General features: G+C 37.1%; 1 protein-coding gene across 2 annotated transcripts in view; it reads left to right on the top strand.

Moving 5' to 3' along the window:
- The first annotated feature begins 4064 nt into the window (after positions 1 to 4064).
- The window catches only part of FASTKD1 (FAST kinase domains 1), a 33952-nt gene continuing 19175 nt past the window's right edge, over positions 4065 to 18841 (top strand). Inside the window, exons 1-6 of one of the 2 annotated variants that reach the window (XM_082840772.1) lie at positions 4065 to 4126; positions 6133 to 6651; positions 9541 to 9609; positions 13837 to 13962; positions 15926 to 16324; positions 18374 to 18484. In XM_082840772.1, coding sequence (XP_082696898.1) covers positions 6317 to 6651; positions 9541 to 9609; positions 13837 to 13962; positions 15926 to 16324; positions 18374 to 18484 — 1040 coding nt within the window. In that variant the 5' untranslated portion in view covers positions 4065 to 4126; positions 6133 to 6316. Of the gene's footprint in view, positions 4127 to 6132; positions 6652 to 9540; positions 9610 to 13836; positions 13963 to 15925; positions 16325 to 18373; positions 18485 to 18841 lie in introns of those variants that run through there. The other variant, XM_082840773.1, reaches the window with a different exon arrangement.

The raw sequence follows: 18841 nt of genomic DNA, 5'->3' as shown, positions 1-18841 counted from the left end.
TACCCACTGGTTGTAATGTGATGTGATTGAGAAATCAAATTCTGTAGATTAAGCCATTGATATTTGGCTTTATTCATTACAGCAGACATCATTACCCATCTAATAGGCCAAGGTCCTGAAGCAGTACTAGATTTGGTCTAGCCTGGGTCATTTCAGTCTTTGTAGTGTGAAGTATGGAGTCTGATACCAAAAGAGGGGAAGTAGATGGGCTGGACTACTACAATTAACCTACATTTACTTTAGAACAATGAAAATTTTTGCTTCTACCCATAGATAAATAAATTATTGTTCTAATTTTCTATTATATTGCCAATATTATGTTTAACTTTTAATAAAGTGCATGTCTATTGTCACATATATTTCACAGTAATATAAACAAGTGTATAAATTTGAACATTCTATAGAGGTTTAAAATTTAATAATTGCCCCTAACCCTTTCCAATTACATTTCCTTGAGGTATCCAATGATACTCTTCTCTATTCCTATTCTAACATTAAAAAATCCTTATTTAGTATCCTTCCTCCCTCCCTTTGACAAAAATGAGATCACATCACACATATTACATATTATGCTTTCATTTGAATAAAAGTATAGGGGCTTCCCTGGTGGCGCAGTGGTTGAGAGTCCGCCTGCTGATGCAGGGGACACGGGTTTGTGCCCCAGTCCGGAAGGATCCCACATGCTGCGGAACGGCTGGGCCCGTGGGCCATGGCCACGGAGCCTGCGCGTCCAGAGCCTGTGCTCTGCAATGGGAGAGGCCACAGCAGTGAGAGGCCCGCGTACCGCAAAAAAAAAAAAAAAAAAAAAAAAAAATCATGAACATCTTTGATATCTATACAGCATTCCATAGTATGGGCATACTATAATTTATCTAGTCATTCTCCTATTGGACATTTCAGTTGTTTAAAGTTTTGGTTAATATAAACAATATTGTAATAAACATCCATTTATGTATATCCTTATATATTGAGGTTTATAAATCTGTAGGAAAGATAGCCAGAGGTGAGATTATTGGGTCACATAATACATACACTTTGGGCCTCTCACTGTTGTGGCTTCTCTGGTTGCGGAGCACAGGCTCTGGACGCACAGGCTCAGCGGCGATGGCTAACGGGCCTAGCCGCTCCGTGGCATGTGGGATCTTCCTGGACCAGGGCACGAACCCGTGTCCGCTGCATCGGCAGGCGGACTCTCAACCACTGCACCAGCAGGGAAGCCCCTTGAACATTTTTGCACGTGCCTGTGGCCATGGAGTAAGGTCTATTGAAGTCCTTTGCCCATTAAAGAAATCTTTTTGTCATTGGGTTGTAGGAGTTCTTTACATATTTTAAATATTAATCCCTGCAGATACATCAATTGCAATATTTTCTCCCATTCTGTGGGTTGCCTTTTCACTCTGTTGATAGTGTCCTTTGATGCATACAAGTTTTTTTAGTTTGATGAAGTCCAGTTAACCTATTTTTTTCTCTTGGTGCCAATAATTTTGGTGTTATATCCAACAAACACATTTTTTTACTGGCAGAATTACTCCAGGAGAAAAAGCATTCATTAACTTGTGATAAAAAAGAAAAACAGTTCCTGATGTTGGGAAACTGATCTGATGTTCATAGCTAAGCATCAATGTTATTTCAAACTAATCTGACACAATTTAAAGCATGTTGGCCTCCTGTGGGAATAAGGAATCTCATAGAACATCAAGATCAGACAAATTCACTATGCAACACAAAATACCAAAGATTCCCCTTTTGCTAAATGAATGAATGCTACTTCTTTAGCAATTTCAGCTTTATCCCCACTTCGGTCAGCCTTCTCTATAGTTAAAATTTATTAAGGTACCCAATCACAGAATTGCCCTGTTTCCTGACAGCACCCAAGATAGGGCAAGACTCATCTTCCTTAGGCCCTCCCCGAAATTACCCACCAAAGCCCAAATCCTGTAAGAGGTTCTTTCTAACACTCTTTTATTGAGCTGCCAAATGGTTTCCTACAGTGTTCATTTTCCTGAGCTGTAACAAGAAGTCCATCAACTGCAGGTTCCTGGTGGGTTTTGGCTGAAGGGCATTGACATTTACTAAGAGGAAAGTTAGAGCCATCCTTTGTTAACCACTTGTCAGCCCTTGTAAAAGATACTTCTTCGTGACTTAAATCATTAGCTAAAATGAAATTTTATAGCTGTGGATTTAAATTATTACCCTAGTTTTGTTCTCAGGTGTGATTTGTATATAAATATGTATTTTATGAATGCCCTAGACTGCAAGTAAAGGAAAAAGTCCCTAACAGTGACTAAACAAAAAGGATTTTCTTTTCTCACATGGACAGTGTTTCTAGAGGAAGGCAAGCTGTTGGCATCTGTTTGTTCCTTAGACTCGTCTCCTAATAATTCCACAAACAGGTGAGAAGGAGACAAACAGCCCCTAACACGTGAAGAAACTGTCCTGTCACTATCATTTAGGCCTTACTGTTGCCAGGAGCTGATCTGGCACTCATAGCTCAGCCTTGGTATTCTGTTGAACATAACAATTGCACAGAATGCCAACATGAAACAAGGTTACTCTCTGACTGATGGGTCAAGACCAAAACAAGACCATTCCGTAATTATACCTGAACTCAGACAAAAACAAGAATATTGTCCAAACCGGGACTTCCCTGGTGGTGCAGTGGTTAAGAATCTGCCTGCCAACGCAGGGGACCTGGGTTCGAGCCCTGGTCTGGGAAGATCCCACATGCCACGGAGCAGCTAAGCCCGTGTGCCACAACTACTGAGCCTGTGCTCTAGAGCCCATGAACCACAACTACTGAAGCCTGCGTGCCTAGAGCCTGTGCTCCGCAACAAGAGAAGCCACTGCAAGGAGAAGCCCACGCACTGCAATGAGTAGCCCCCACTCGCCGCAACTAGAGAAAGCCTGCATGCAGCAGCAAAGACCCAACGCAGCCAAACATAAATAAGTAAATAAATTTATTTAAAAAAAAGAATATTGCCCAAACCACAAAAAATGACCAAACATCCACTTATCTTGGCTAATATGAGTGAGGGCTGCTTCTTTACCAATTACAGCTTCAACCTCACTTCGTTCTTTCTGCCTGCTAGATAAAGTTTATTAAAATACTCAGTGAAATTCTCACAGCAGCTAATGTATAGAAAAGTCCCTCTTAAACCCCTGAATCACTTAACACAAGGCCAAATACTATAGTAAGTTCTTTCTAACACCATCTTAATTTGACACACCTTAGGGTGTGTTCTGCTTCATTGCAGGCAACCAGTAATTCCAACTTTAGGTGTATTCCTGGTGGTCTTTGACTGAAGGGCATTGACACAGGTCATGCTGAGTCTCATCCCTATGCTTTTTCTCACATTTGTTCTGAAACCCCTTCTGTCCTGTGCATTCAGATCGACCTCAGTTTTCATATTTATTACCAGTTGATCTAGTTTCCAACAATCCAAATCAGTGCTACTCCAAGAGTGCTCTGCGATTAGTGGTTGCCTAGGGTGTTAGGGGTGTGGGGGGAGTGACTGCTAAATGGTTACAGAGTTTCCTTTTGGAGTTATAAAAATATTCTAAAATTGATTGTGGTGATGTTCCACAACTCTGAATTAAGAAAAGCCACTGAATTATACACCATAAATGGGTGAATCGTATGGTGTGTAAATAATTTCTCAATAAAGCTCTTAAATTTTTTGTGGTCTGGAACTGGTACCTGCCTACCACTACGCAAGTGCAGAAACTGAGAGAAATTTGATGCTTTTATAGCATTCGATAGTTATTCCATACACGTTGAACATAAATAAAAATCTGGACGTGTCTTTTCCATGTTTAAGTTTTCAAATTTCACTTTTCTAAGTATTCATTTCTACTGTATATTATAAAAATATCAGTCTTCACGGACTGGGAGAAAACCTCATATAGTTGAGAAACACGTGCCCTAAGGACCTATAACTTCAAGACGTGTGGCCCGAGTGTCTCAATGAGGAACTACAATACCCAGAATTCCTGCCAAATGCGTAAGCGACGTCTATTCCGCCGACCTCGCCGCGACGTGCCCTTGGGCGTGTAGTGCGTGCCTTTGGTAGTGCACGCTGTGTTCGGCCGGCCTCTTTTCATGGTTTGGGGACGAACACCACGAGAGGTAAGGTGATGTCTTTCGAGGAAAGGCTAAAAGCTCTGGGATATGAGGGAGGCGTGAGCGACACAACCGAGCCTGTTGCGTCCCTTGCTGGGAGACGTGGAATAGGCTGGAGTTCTGAGCCCTCGTAACCAGGCTTAACCGCGATCCTTCAGAAAAGTTCTCTGGCGTTGAGGGAAAAACTTGCCCGCAGGTCCCGGCCGGGTGGCGGCGATAGGTTTTCTTTTTAATCACAGCACATTCTCGGTCCGGGACCCTGGGTTCGGCTGAGAAACGGAGGCTTTCTTCCGGGTATTGGATTTTCCGGAGCGCGGAGGACTAGGGCAGGGCTGATCCCTCTCCCAGCCAGGACCGGGAGACCAAATTCATTCATTCAGCTCCACTGTGTGCCAAGCGCGGAGGATGCCTGCCATTTGCAAAGGGTGTCGTTGTGTATCCTGCACAATACCTGTTCACGGCGGGTAACCTATCTCTCATTTATAGTCCCAAGGCCCCTCCTTTGGTTAAGTCACTTCCCCAAGGTCACTTAGCTGGGGACTTGACACCTTGGTATTGTAACCAGTGGGTTCTTTCCACTTTCAGATGTGAATAGGCAGGAGACTCTTTGCTTTGTGCATAGTTTTTTGTGTATGTGTGTGATCCAAGTCGGCTTGGGTCGGGATGCTGTACAGATTGCCACAAAGTAGTCAATATTGTCTCATCGTTTTTTCTTTGGCCTAGCCATAGGATTCTGAGGCATACTTTTAGTGTTGGTTTGTTGATGTAATGAGGATGTTCAAGTTGAAAGAACTGGGTGGTTGTCTCAGCTTCATTAGTACTAGAGTAGTTTTTTTTAACCTTTTTGAACCTAGCTTTTCTCTGTAAAATGCAAATGATAGCATCTACCTGGCAGGTTAATTGAGAGAATTTAATGGGATAACGTATTTTAAAAGTCCTTTGTAAAATGTTGCAGCAGTGTTAGATGATAGGATTTTAGTCCCAGCTTTTCTAACCATTGTTTATCAACTAGAAATATAGACATTTATAATATATTTTAAAAACAAATTATTCTTTTTCTTTATTGTCTTTGGTTCTCCTGTTGCATCACTACGCAACTACATTACTTGATTTCTTCATATGTCCTGATTGGGCTTTAATCATCTCATTTATTGCTTAAAACCTGCTTAAGGTCAATAGTGATTAAACTGTTTGAGTTCTTTTAGTGTACAAGGAGAAAGGAGCAAGAAATTATCTTGAAAGCAAATATACCAGAAATCATCCCTCTGAAAAAAACATTTTTTATTATGGCTCTGAATTAATGGCTACTCTTCGTAGAAACTATAAAGGCAAAATGTTTATTTATTGCAGTTTTATTCTTCTATTTGAAAAGATGCTTCTTTCTGGGTTGGGATTTTTTTTTTTTCCCTTCTGCTTTTATAGTCAAATTTGAAAACTTCATGTTAAGTGTCAGATTTATCATTTTTAAAATGGAGTGCGGGGGGCTTCCCTGGTGGCGCAGTGGTTAAGAATCCGCCTGCCAATGCGGGTCATGGGCCTCGAGCCCTAGTGCCGGAAGATCCCACATGCCGCGGAGCAACTAAGCCCGTGTGCCACAACTACTGAGCCTGCGTTCTAGAGCCCGCGACCCACAACTGCTGAAGCCCGTGTGCCACAACTACTAAAGCCCACGAGTCTAGAGCCCTTGCTCTGCAACAAGAGAAGCCACTGCAATGAGAAGCCTGTGCACCGCAACAAAGAATATATTCCCCGCTCACCGCAACCAGAGAAAGCCCGCACATAGCAGCGAAGACCCAATGCAGCCAAAAATAAATACTAAAATAAAATAAATAAATAAATAAAATAGAGTGTGGAAGGAAACCCCTTTTCCTGGATATTTAGTTGTGGATTAAATCCTGCTCTCAGGTTCAGGCTAAGAACAAAGTGTGTAATTAATGGAGGAAAAGCTTGTTATTTTAATTAGAATTTTGGAATTTGATAGTTATAACTCTGTTAAACTGATTTCTTTACAGAAATTGCATATTGGAATGAGATTTGGAGTCATCATAATGGAAGCAAGCTACATGAAGGAAAAACAGTTATTTTTATACCAGCATATTGCACCTGACTGCTAGTTGCAAATGGTTTTCTTTACGTAAGAAAATTTGTGATATAAATGAAAAGATAGTTTTTTTTCCTAGACTGATTGTTTACAATATGCTTCGCCTAAGAGCTATTTGTCCATTCTACTGGAGAGTGTTTCAGTTTCGACCCTTTAGTTTCGAACCATTACTTAGTCGGATGAATAAGTGTGCAGATGAAGAGCAAATATTTGAGCTTATTGAAAAAAACAAAGCCATACTTTCAGAAAAGCAAGTGGCATGTGCACTCAGTATGCTTTGGCAGTTCCAAAAGCAGAAGACCAGCTTGTTAAAAAATGTGGAATGTATCAGAGACCATCCCCGATTTCTTACTCTTCATAATTTAGCTACAACTAAAATGGAATTCATGAATGACAATACCTTGGTGAATGTGTTATACATCATACAACAGTAAGTAATGTACTTTTAGATTTTATAGAAATGATTGTAGTTTATTTTTATATTTAATTTTCTAAAAAGCTCTAAACGGAAAGAAATGTTTTTTTCCCTTTTTCCTGATAAGCTAATTTTTTAAATTTTATTTTAATTTTATTTATTTTTGGCTGCATCAGGTCTTCGTTGCTGCGCGCGGGCTTTCTCTAGTTGTGGCGAGCGGGGCTACTCTTCATTACAGTGCGCGGGCTTCTCATTGCAGTGGCTTCTCTTGCTGCGGAGCCGAAGCCTGCTCACCCTGTAGGTGAGCAGGCTTCGGTAGTTGCAGCACGGCGGGCTCAGTGGTTATGGCACACGGGTTTAGTTGCTCTGCGGCATCTTCCCAGACCAGGGATCGAACCCGTGTCCCCTGCATTGGCAGGTGGATTCTTAACCACTGAGCCACCAGGGAATTGCCCTGATCATCTAATATTTTAAAGATATGTAGAGGATGTTCTTTGATTATGGTAATCATTTCACAGTGTATATACATATCAAAACATTATGCTGTACAACCTAAATATATACAATTTTTGTTAATCATATATCAATAAGGTTGGGAAAAAATTTAAAAAGAAAAGAAATTTTACATCATTCTCAAGGGAATCCAGCCTTCAGAAGAGCTGGATGCCCTAAATGAAGAATTGAGCAGCTATATAAAGGGAAAAAGGACACAAAAGTTAAAATTAATCTGTCTGTTAGTCTCATTGGTGAAATTATCCAAGGTGCAAGGGCCATTTAAGTAGCTATAGATGTCAGCACTGTACAAAGCAGAGATACAGTTGTTTTTATTAGGGTGTCAGCGTATACAAGAAAGGGGCTTAAGGCTTTACTTATTCTGGGGGGCGGTGTTAGACTAAAAAAGAGTGACATCCCTTTTTTGGTGATCTTTCTCAGATTTGCAAAGTTTTTTCTCTGAGGTACATCGTGGGATGGGTATGATAATCAGTTTTGTTTTCTCAGTGGTCATATTAGTTTGGAAAATGCTGAATCAGACGAAATTAAACAGATCTTTATTGGACTTCAGAGCATTCAGAGCCTGCAGGACTCTTCAATATACATATGCTAATGTATATTGTGAACCTTTCAGTGGGGATATTTTCCAAACTTACTTATCCACAAAACATTGTGTTGAACACCTCACGAGAACACTGCACAGATGGAGAAATGCTGCTTCATGGTGATTTGCCCCCAAACCGCATTTCTGTGTATCCCTCCTAAGTCATATTTTAGTGAGGAAAGGATTTTAAGAGTAAAATATAATTTTGTTTTCAAGTTTTTAAAATAGCATGTAGTTTGATTTTGTTTCATGACTCAACCTGAAAGTCTTTGACTTTTAGGAGAAAAAATAACCTAGCCTTAACATTATAAAGATGTTGAAATCGGTTAAAAAGAGATTTTTATATGTACAACATATAATATATATTGCTTAATTATATATAGAAAATATCCATTGTTAGTGAAGGTATATGCTTTGCATTGTTAGTGAAGGAACTGCCATATGCTTCTGGTGGTATAATATGTATCCAGAACTATAAAAATGTCCTCGGACCCAGTAATTTTGCTTCTAAGATTTATCCTAAGAAAGTAATCTGAGATACATGTAAGGATTCTTGGGCTTCCTTGGTGGCGCAGTGGATAAAAATCTGCCTGCCAATGCAGGAACACAGGTTCCATCCCTGGTCTGGGAAGATCCCACATGCCGCGGAGCGGAGCAACTAAGCCCTTGCGCCGTAACTACTGATCCTGTGCTCTAGAGCTGGTGAGCCACAACAGCTCTAGCCCACGTGCCTAGAGCCTGTGCTTCGCAACAAGAGAAGCCACCGCAATGAGAAGCCCACACACCGCAACAAAAAGTAGCCCCCGCTCTCCACAACTAGAGAAAGCCTGCGTGTAGCAATGAAGACCCAAAGCAGCCAAAAATAAATAAATACATAAATAAATTTAAAAAAAAAGATTCTTGTACATGGTTATTCATCCCAACATTGTTTATAATATTGAAAAACTAAGATCCTAGTAAGTTGGTGAATGTTTAAATGATAATTTATTCACATAATTAATAGTACACAACCACTAAAAATTATGTTTTGAAGAATATGTAATGATATGGGTAAATGTCCACAATATAATGTTAACTTACTGAAAAAGGCAGGATATAAAAATGTAAAAGAAATATGTATATGTCTTTAAGTATGTAGAAAAATAACTGGAAAGAAATGCTCCAAGTTAATGATGGTGGATATTTATGAGTAGCAGAGTTATAAATGATTTTTATTACCCACTTAAAGTTTTTCTTTATTTTACAGACTTTCTCCTATAGAAATATTTTTTGCGGTCAGAGCAAAGTAGTACGTGTTAGGTGTACTTTTTTTATTTTTTTTTTTGCGGTACGCGGGCCTCTCACCGCTGTGGCCTCTTCCGCTGCGGAGCACAGGCTCCGGACGCGCAGGCCCAGCAGCCACAGCGCACGGGCCCAGCCGCTCCGCGGCACGCGGGATCCTCCCAGACCGGGGCACGAACCCGCGTCCCCTGCATCGGCAGGCGGACTCCCAACCACCGCGCCACCAGGGAAGCCCAGGTGTACTTTTAGCATAAAATATATCATTGAACATTTTTATTGTTCAGTGGAGGTCATTGAAATGTACAGATGAAAGGATGAGAAGGGCATGGGATAAAGTATAGGGGTTTATTAGATTGTACCAAGAAATCAGAATACTGAAATGAGACCAGACCAGAAATAAGGACTGGTTGTGTAAGAATATAATAACTTGTGGTTTACTTTTGCATTATAATCCTTACTGCATGTATGTTTTTAATAATTTTAAAATGTTTCTGTATAGAAAATTATTTTCTCTTGATTTTATTGAGGTTTGGTTTTGAGGCCCATGACCCGCTAGTTGAAGCACTAGTTACAGAAGCATGGAGAAGACTGGAAAGGCAAGTACTCTGGGTTTTTCAACTAAGATCAGGGTTGTCCTTTTCAGGGTTAGCACAGTGAAATCTTATAGGGAAAGAATGAGGAGCTGCTGCCTAACTATCAAGCTTCATTGAAAAAAATGTATTTAAATTCAGTTTACTTCGAGGGGTTTTTGATCATGTAAAGTGTGTTTATTTAGCATGGTGAAATCTTGTAGGAAAAGAATGGGGAATGTGTTTTTTTCCTTAAGAGAGAAAGAAAAGTATTTCAAATATTCCCTATTTAAGGGTGTGGAATGTAGTGTGCTTTAAACATATATAATTAATCAAAATATAAATGGAGTCACTGCTATTCTTGGACTAGGCTTTCTGAATTTCCTTTTCTGAAAGAGTTCTGCTTCAGAAAGAAAAACATTCTGAGTGATAGGCTGTCAGTAAAAACCCTAGATGTTCAGGAGTCATAAAAGGAGAAAGAAGATACCAGTTCAGGAGAAAGGAAAGCTATATAACTGTTTAGCAGCATCTATAGGTACTTGCCTATCACTCCATCTTTATGAAGAGGCAGTGAGCAGAGTCTTAGAAGCTAACAGTGTCTTAGAAGCTTTCAGGTCCACTACTGCGAATAGTATCAATTCAGATCTCTTTCCTACTCTATACACAGCTATATCTTTAGCATATTGTCATAATCAATAATCATCTAGAACAGGGCATGACCAGAAATACAGCTGCCCCCTCCCCCGTCCCACACCCCACGTTCATGGGGAACCTGGTGCTAAACCATTGGTAGACGACCTACTTCTGGGTGGGGGGTTTCATAGTAGCAGAGCAGCTCCCTGCTGTGATCTATTGAAAGTCAGCCCTCAACACAAGGGTTTGTAAAAAAATAAAAAGAGAAAAAAAGAAAAAAGAAAGCAAAAAAAGAAACAAATAATTATCTAGAAAAATGTGAAATTTGTTCAGAGTATTATGAGTACAGGGAAGCCTATGGTATCCTATACTATATTATTTATGTTTTATAAGAATATATGAGAAGCTCTCCGTTTATAAAACAGCTGAAATAGTAGCAGAGCTCATTTTGGCTATTTATGAAAACTTTGAATATTTAAACCTAGGGGTTCTAGATAGCCAAGGTCCATCATTAGTAGAATAAAGCAAATGTTAGTGAGGAAAGGGAAAATCAAGGTGGGAAAGAGACAGGAGGAAAACCACAGAACAATGCTCCCTCTAAACCAAATAGTAACCTAGGGCAGAAGAGAAAGGATTGACTAAGATAAGAAACTACAGCTGTTTATTTGTATTTAGATGAGAGGAGCAGCATAAACTTTACAGCTCCTCCTTTGTAGCAGCATATGTTTAAAGCATAAACAATGGTAAATTCTTAAAATTGTAGTCATATAAAGCTCTGTAGGCCTTTGTTGTGTGAGCTGGATTAAATTAAACAAGGTACCCACCAGATCTCTGGGCTTAGAAATTCCACATTCATTTACTGAATGGTGGTTTTAGTTAATCTTATTATCTAAACCTGTTTGTTTTCTCTCTCCATTTTTGCATTCTCTCTACCTGTAACTATCTTTTTGTTGAGGGTAAGGAGAATAATCTTAGTGCTTTCATGAGCAATTCAAACTAGTCTTCCCGCAGTATCCAAGGACAATTGGTTCTAGCATCCCCTCAGATACCAAAATCCATGGATGCTCAAGTCCCTTATATAAAATGATATAATATTGGCATAAAACCTACAGACATCCTCCCATCTACTTTAAATCATCTCTTGATTAATTATAATACCTAGTACAATGGAAATGCTATGTAAATAGTTGCTCAGCATGCGGCACATTCAAGTTGTGCTCTTTGGAGCTTTCTGGAATTTGTTTTTTAACTGAATATTTTCGATTTGCTGTTGCTTGAATCCGTGCATTTGGAACCCTTGGATACGGAGGGCCGACTCTACTGGGTCTTTGGGGGTTAAATTTGGTCATTGTTGATAATAGCTCAAAACTTTTTTCTTCAAAGCAGCATTAAATGGTATGTGTATTACGTATCTTGAACAAATCAATTGTAGAATAGGTGCTTTTTTCATTTTGGTTTTACTCTCTACTACTTAAACAATTAAATTACAGATATGCAATTATACTTCCCAGTGAATCAGACATTTCTTTTTAATTTTTCTTAATTTCACAATAGCTCAGGTGATAATGACTTTGTTCTATGTGGTGTTTTTTTAATTTGTAGCAATACTTTTTATTTTTATAATACTAAGTAATAAAATTTTTTAAACCCTAATTTGTATTCTATGTGTAGAATTTCTAATAGAATCATAGAATAAATGTTAATTTCTGATTTTTTTATCGTCATGGTGGCCTATGATGTTAAATTTTTGTTACTGCGGTAACTTAATTAAATGATTTTGCTATAATATCTATGAATTTGTTATATAAATATAATTTGTAATGATTCAAATAGAATAAATTATTATGAATTAACACTATATGGTGGATCATAGCAAGAATAATTAGCATGCATTTGAAATTCAAATTAAAAACCCTCTTTATTATGGAAGATTTTAAACATTTACTAAAGTAGAGAAATTAGTATAATGAACTCCTTTGTATGCATCATCCAGTGTCAACGATTACCAACAGATAGCAGTCTTGTTTTGTCTAGATCACCTCCAGTTCCCTCCCTACCCTTCAGTATAGTTTAAATTGTGGTATCATTTCATCAGTAAATACCTTAGTATATATTTCTGATAGACAAAAAACACTCTTTAAAAATTTATATATAATCACCATGCCATTTTTCATACCTACGAAAATGAATAATTATTCCTTAAATTCCCTAATAACTGAGTTCAAATTTCCTTGATTGCTCTAAAAAAGGTCTTTTTGTAAGGCAGTTTGTTTAAATAAGTATCCAAACAAGGTTTACTGATTACATTTAGTCAAGATTTTCTCTGCCCCTTTTTTTTTTTTTTTTTTTTTTTTTGCGCTGTACGCGGGCCTCTCACTGTTGTGGCCTCTCTCGCTGCGGAGCACAGGCTCCGGACGCGCAGGCTCAGCGGCCATGGCTCACGGGCCCAGCCGCTCCGCGGCATGTGGGATCCTCCCTGAGAATGAACCTGCGTCCCCTGCATCAGCAGGTGGACTCCCAACCACTGCGCCACCAGGGAAGCCCTCTGCCTTTTTTTGTAAGTACTCATTTTATTAAAGGATATCATTTAAAATTACACCAATCATAAGTATGCATCTTGATGAATTTTCACATACTGAAAATACACTTATACTTCTGTGTAATAGCACCAAGATCAAGACAAAGAATATCACTAGTTTCCCAGAAGTTTCTTTCATGCTCTCTTCCAATCACTCCCTACCTTCCCGCCCTAAGAGTGACACTCTCTTGGCTTCTACTACCATAAATTAGTTTTGCTTTTATAAAAATGAAATCCTGGGAATTCCCTGGTGGTCCAGTGGGTAGGACTCGGCACTCTCAACTGTTGTGGCCTGGGTTCAATCCCTGGTTGGGGAACTAAGATCCTGCAAGCCGTGCAGCATGGCCAAAAAACAAAAAGAAAAAAAAGAGCGAGAAATCATATAGTAAGAACTCTTATACCTAGTGTATTTCACTCAATATATTTTAAAGATTCTTCCATGATATTGCGCTATTTGTTATTTTTTATTGCTGTATAGTATTCTAGGAATATGGGCAATTTATTCACTGTACTCTTGATGGACATTGAGACTGTTGCTATTTAGCATTTAGTTTTTTGCTGTTACCTATTATGCTGCTGTGCAGTTCCTTATGCTTGTCTTTTGGTGAATTCAAAGTCTTTAAAAATCTGTAACAATTCTCCTTCCTGCTCATTTGTCTTGCCATTTACTTGTTGAAGAAATCGAGTCGTTTTTCCTATAGGAAAATTCTGAAGTTTTTCAAGCATGATTGTAGTAGAGGTTGTATTATTTGTTAATATACAACCTTGACTTGAAATTGTTCTGTCCTCAAAAAATTAATATGTAAATGATTCAAACAATTTCAAGTGTTTTTTTTCCCTTTTTAAAATCTTCAAGTAGAATTTGGCTTTTTAACTCTTAGCCTGGGTTACTTTTATAATAATAAATAATCAACATTTTAGAAAAATTCATTTTATAATAGTAATATATTAGTATTTTTTATTGCTTTTTGTTTTATAACTGTGTATTATGTTTTAAGTGAAAATAAATGGTAATGATCCCCTTTGTATATTTACTTTAATAGGTTTGATATTAATATGCTGTCAAAATTTTCCTCTTGCCTGGCAGATCAACATTTATGTTTTAGTCCATTAATGGGAAAAATAGCTGATATTGTAAATAGGAACTTGGAAACGATACAGGACTTAAGGTAAATCTATGTAGGGGCTTTGTGTCATGGTGGAAAGATTCTGGGCTTTGAATGCACACACACTTAGACTTGCTAGTTCCTAACTATGTGACTTTATAATCTCTTGGAAGTTCACTGTCCTCATCTATACAACAGGTATAGTAGTATCTACTGTGCAATGTTGCTGTGGGAATTAGAGATGAAATATGTAAAGTATAACACAATGTTGTCAAGATTTGTGATTTTTCCTTACTTGCAAGCTAACATGTTTGCCTACCATCCTTACAACCTCATTTAACCTTAATTACCTCCTGGAAGGCCCTACCTCTAAATATAGTCATATTGCCAGCTAGGGCTTTAACATATAGATTTGGAGTGGGAGGGAACCATAGTTCAGTCTATAGCATACACCAGTGTTCAAAGCAGCATTAGTCATAATAGCCAAAGGGTGGAAACAACCTTAATGTCCATCAACAAATGATTGGGCAATCAACATTTGGTATATACCCACAATGGAATATCATTCAGCCTTAAAAAGGCGGGAAATTCTGATATATGTTACAACATGGATGAACCCTGAAGACATTACGCTAAGTGAAATAAGCTATACACAAAAGTACAAGTATTGTATGATTTCACTTTATATGAGGTACCTAGAGTAGTCAGATTCATAGGAACAAAGTAGAATGGTTGTTGCCAGGGGTTGGGGGAGGGGAGAATGGGGAATTACTGTTCAATCGGTAGTTTTAGTTTGAGAAGATGAAAAAGTCTTGCAGACGGATGGTGGTGTTGGTTGTACAACAGTGTGAATGTACTTAATACAACTGAACTGTACACTTAAAAATGTTTAAAATGGTAAATTTTATATATATTTTCACACATACATGAAAGTAGCTTATAAAAGCAGAGACAATAAAAATCACTGTAAAGTAAATTTTTTTAACTTTAAAAAATTATTATAGACCCATTTGAGAATCTAATGAAATCTTTGGACATTTCCCCACTCCAAACTGCGATTACAAATATATATACAATTAAAAAAAATCGTATTCAAAGGGTTTATGATTAAACTAAATAGCAATGCTAGTTTACTAATTAATGTTAATTGGTACTAACATTAAACATTCTGATTAGAGAAGCCAGAGTATTGTATAACTGGGTTTTTAAAAAATAATTTGTTTTATTGAAAGAATTGAAGAAATTTTGAAACAAAAAAATGCAAACAGGCCCCCTATCCTAATGGTTGAGATATTCATGTCTTTTTTGTAGATTGTTTTATAATTATTATCCCCACATGTTTGTTATATATCTTACATTTTTCATTCTTTATTCATTATTAGGTATATTCTTATATTTAGAGTTTCTTGATTTTTGTATCATGTAAGAACTGTCTTTTGAAAGCAGAGACCTCACCTTTGTAATTTTGGTGTTTTCCACAGTGCTTAGAAGATTGATTTATGTTTCTTAAGAGTGTTTATTGAGGGAAGAAATATTCACATTCAATATTGTTCTACTGTTACATATTAATATTAATGTAGCCTGAAACATTAAAAAATATGAAATCATTAGTGAGAAATATTTTGCCAAGATTTTTACTGGTAAATTACAGATACACAGAGAGAGGAACAAAGCGAAGTCTACTTCCAAAAATATAGAATGAGACTTTCCATGTTGCATTCAATGGGCTGTTGGCCCACAGTGATTTCTGAGTAAATTTCACTAAAATATTTTCCTTCAAAGCATTTATCTATAGAATGAGATATTATACACACTAAAAAAAAATTATTTCAATTCTTTTTTGCCTAAAGGGGTTTGATTAGTGGGAGATCAGAGTTCAAGTCCCATTAGTATTTAAAAGAAAAATTTTGTTGTATAAAACCTATAATATTTTTATCAGTTCCTTTCCGTTTCTAAGCATTTAGTCTTAGAATTGCTCATTTTTCTTAGATAATGTAAAAATCTTTGCATCTTCTTCCTTTTCCAGGTGCTTGTCTGTTTTAATGGTCAGCATATCTGCTTTAATATCACAGCGTTTTCAAGAGCAACTAGTGAACAAAGCAGAGCAACTTTTTGACACCATAGATTCTTCCCAGGTCAACATTGCAAGAAGAATAGTACAGTTTCTTCGAAATATTAAATATAGTTATTACCCACTATTGGAAAGGTGCAATAAAGTGTTTTTGAGCAATGTGAACCACCTTGATTTGGACTCCATAAGTAAAATACTTAGTCTATACCACTCTCTACAGTTTCATAGTTTTGAATTTCTTTTAATGACTAAGAAGAGGCTAACAGAATTGATTCCTCTGTTTGACCACCCAGCTAGCTTTGTAAAATTGTTTGTAACATTGGGACCTTTGGCAGGACCTGAAGAAGAGAAACAGTAAGTTCAGCTAAAAATACTTTACTTTTCTTGTTGAGAATATATAGAGCCTTCAAGCTTAGATCTTGCAGTTCTAGAAGTCAGAAAAGTCACTCCACTCAACTGTAGAAGGGAGAATTATCTCTTGTGCTCTGCTCCTTGATTCTTTCTCTGATTTTTCTAATTTACATCTCAAACTCTTAGTCTCCTACTGCTTTGAATGGGGGCCAATAATCCCCTGGTGGCCAACACGGCAGTGGATGTGGGAGAACATCATTTAAGTGCTATTCTCCCTTCTTAGGCCAGGTGACTGGCTTTACACAGAGAGATAAGACTCCCCCACCCCCAGTACAGAGTGTGGAATATTCAGAATTATAGTAGTCCTAACGATGGACCATTTTATGCTTTGGTGTCTTCAAATTCACCATCAAAAGCATTTATTATGCACATTGGTATATGTTCCCATTGTCAGGTTTGAGTGATTTTGGTCTGATTCCTATCTTTTAAGAATTTCCAGTTTTGCCAGATTTTTTTTTTTAACATCTTTATTGGAGTATAATTGCTTTACAGTGGTGTGTTAGTTTCTGCTGTATAACAAAGTGAATCAACTATGCATATACATATATCCCCATATCTCCTTCCTCTTGTGTCTCTCTCCCCCCCCTCCCTATCCCACCCCTCTAGGTGGACACAAAGCACTGAGCTGATCTCCCTGTGCTATGCAGCTGCTTCCCACTAGCTATCTATTTTACATTTGGAAGTGTATACATGTCCATGCCACTCTCTCACTTCGTCCCAGCTTACCCTTCCCTCTCCCTGTGTCCTCAAGTCCATTCTCTCTGTCTATTTTGCCAGATTTGATGTAGATAGAAATATTTGGGCTATAAAGATGAGCAAATATTAAATTAATACATGATTACTAGATATGAGCAAACAAATAAGTTTGATTCATAGATTCAGTTGAGCAGGGGTTCCAGGAGTTACATAATAGAGGTATCTGCCTCATTTCTGTTAGCAAAGACTTCATGGAGAGTTTTATTTTTAAGAGTCCTTTGAATTATATGAAGAAATTTAAGGGTACATTTTAAGAGACTATCAACATGGAAACAAGATGATTATTAAAAAATTTTTATTGGAATCTTTCTCTTTTTTTGTCACCATGCACTATTAAAATCTTTTATGCCAAGGCAGTACAAAAGTTGAATTTAATTGAGTCCCTGCCTTCAAGGAATTTTTATTCCACTTGAGAGTGCAGAAATACGTAATTGAAATATGTAAATAGCATGACACTTCAACATAGTTTATGAGTAACTACTAAAATTAGTGATATAGTTAGTAACTGCTGTGGGCAGACAGAAAAGTGAGAGAAAAACGTGGACTAAAATGGTTGGGAAAAGCTATGGGGAGAAGCTGGGTTTGAAATGTTTGATAAGGTTGGTGAAAAGGATGGTGTGGAACTATGTAGGATGAATAGAAAATGTATCTTTCTTTAGACTTCATTTTTAGGCTTGCCTTCTAAATTATTCTAAAAGACACACATATACTTTTATTACTGGATTACTTTGGATGGTTTCAAAATGGACCATCTTTGTAAATTTTCAGTTTATAATGTTATCGTAAGTAGTTAGTATATAAGATTTCTGTTAATATGCAGGTATATTGACTTCGTGGTCAGATCTTATTCAGTTTTAAAAAATTGGGGTAGAGTTGGAATATCAATTGTTAGTTCCTTAGCTCTCTAGCTAAAGTTCCTTAGCTCTCTAGCTAAGGTTTACAATGTTAGAATTATTAATTAACCAATTAATTTAAAAACATTTTATCTGTATTTTTTAAGAGATAGTTTAGGATTATAATGAGGCCTTAATTACTTTGAAGAAAACAATGTATTTTTCTTTATTTAATAGTATTTTGTATTATCCCCAGTTATGTGGGGAGAAAATTAGAATTATATATTGAATTCAGTTTTTCTTTCTATTATTTTCTATTTCTTACCTAAGAACTTATTTTTTAAAAAAATTTGTAAGCTAATCATCAGTTTTTCAACATAAAAATATTTTTCTTTGCTTCTAGACTTAAATCAACCATATTATTGATGTCAGAGGAGTTGACTAGCCAGCAAGCCCTGGCAGTGATGGGAGCCATGGAAGAGATGGAAAGCAGAAATTCACGTCTGATTAAAAAGTAATCTTTTCTGAAATTCATGGTGTTAAGTTTAGTTGACATTCATAAGTTACTATTTTTTTTTTTGAGAAAAAAACTTAGTTTTTTTTCCTGTAATCTTGGTTTTGAAGAACTACGGAATTAACATTTAAGTCATTGTTTATTTTCTAAATAATTTATTTTTCAAAATAGAGATTTTAAAATAGTTTATAGCATATTTCATTTCATTTGCTGCAGAGGATATAATCTAGGAAAGTGGAGAGCATAGAGCAGAACTGACTTTAAAAGGATGCAGAACAGTTAACATCTATATGAACTTGAATTGTTTCACACTACAGTTGTTACCTTGAAATCATACTGCCATATATTGCCTTTTTT

Source organism: Leucopleurus acutus, assembly GCF_964270905.1.
Source record: "Leucopleurus acutus genome assembly, chromosome: 6".
In the NCBI taxonomy this organism is placed as follows: Eukaryota; Metazoa; Chordata; class Mammalia; order Artiodactyla; family Delphinidae; genus Leucopleurus; species Leucopleurus acutus.
This window is presented reverse-complemented; position numbering and strand designations above follow the sequence as displayed.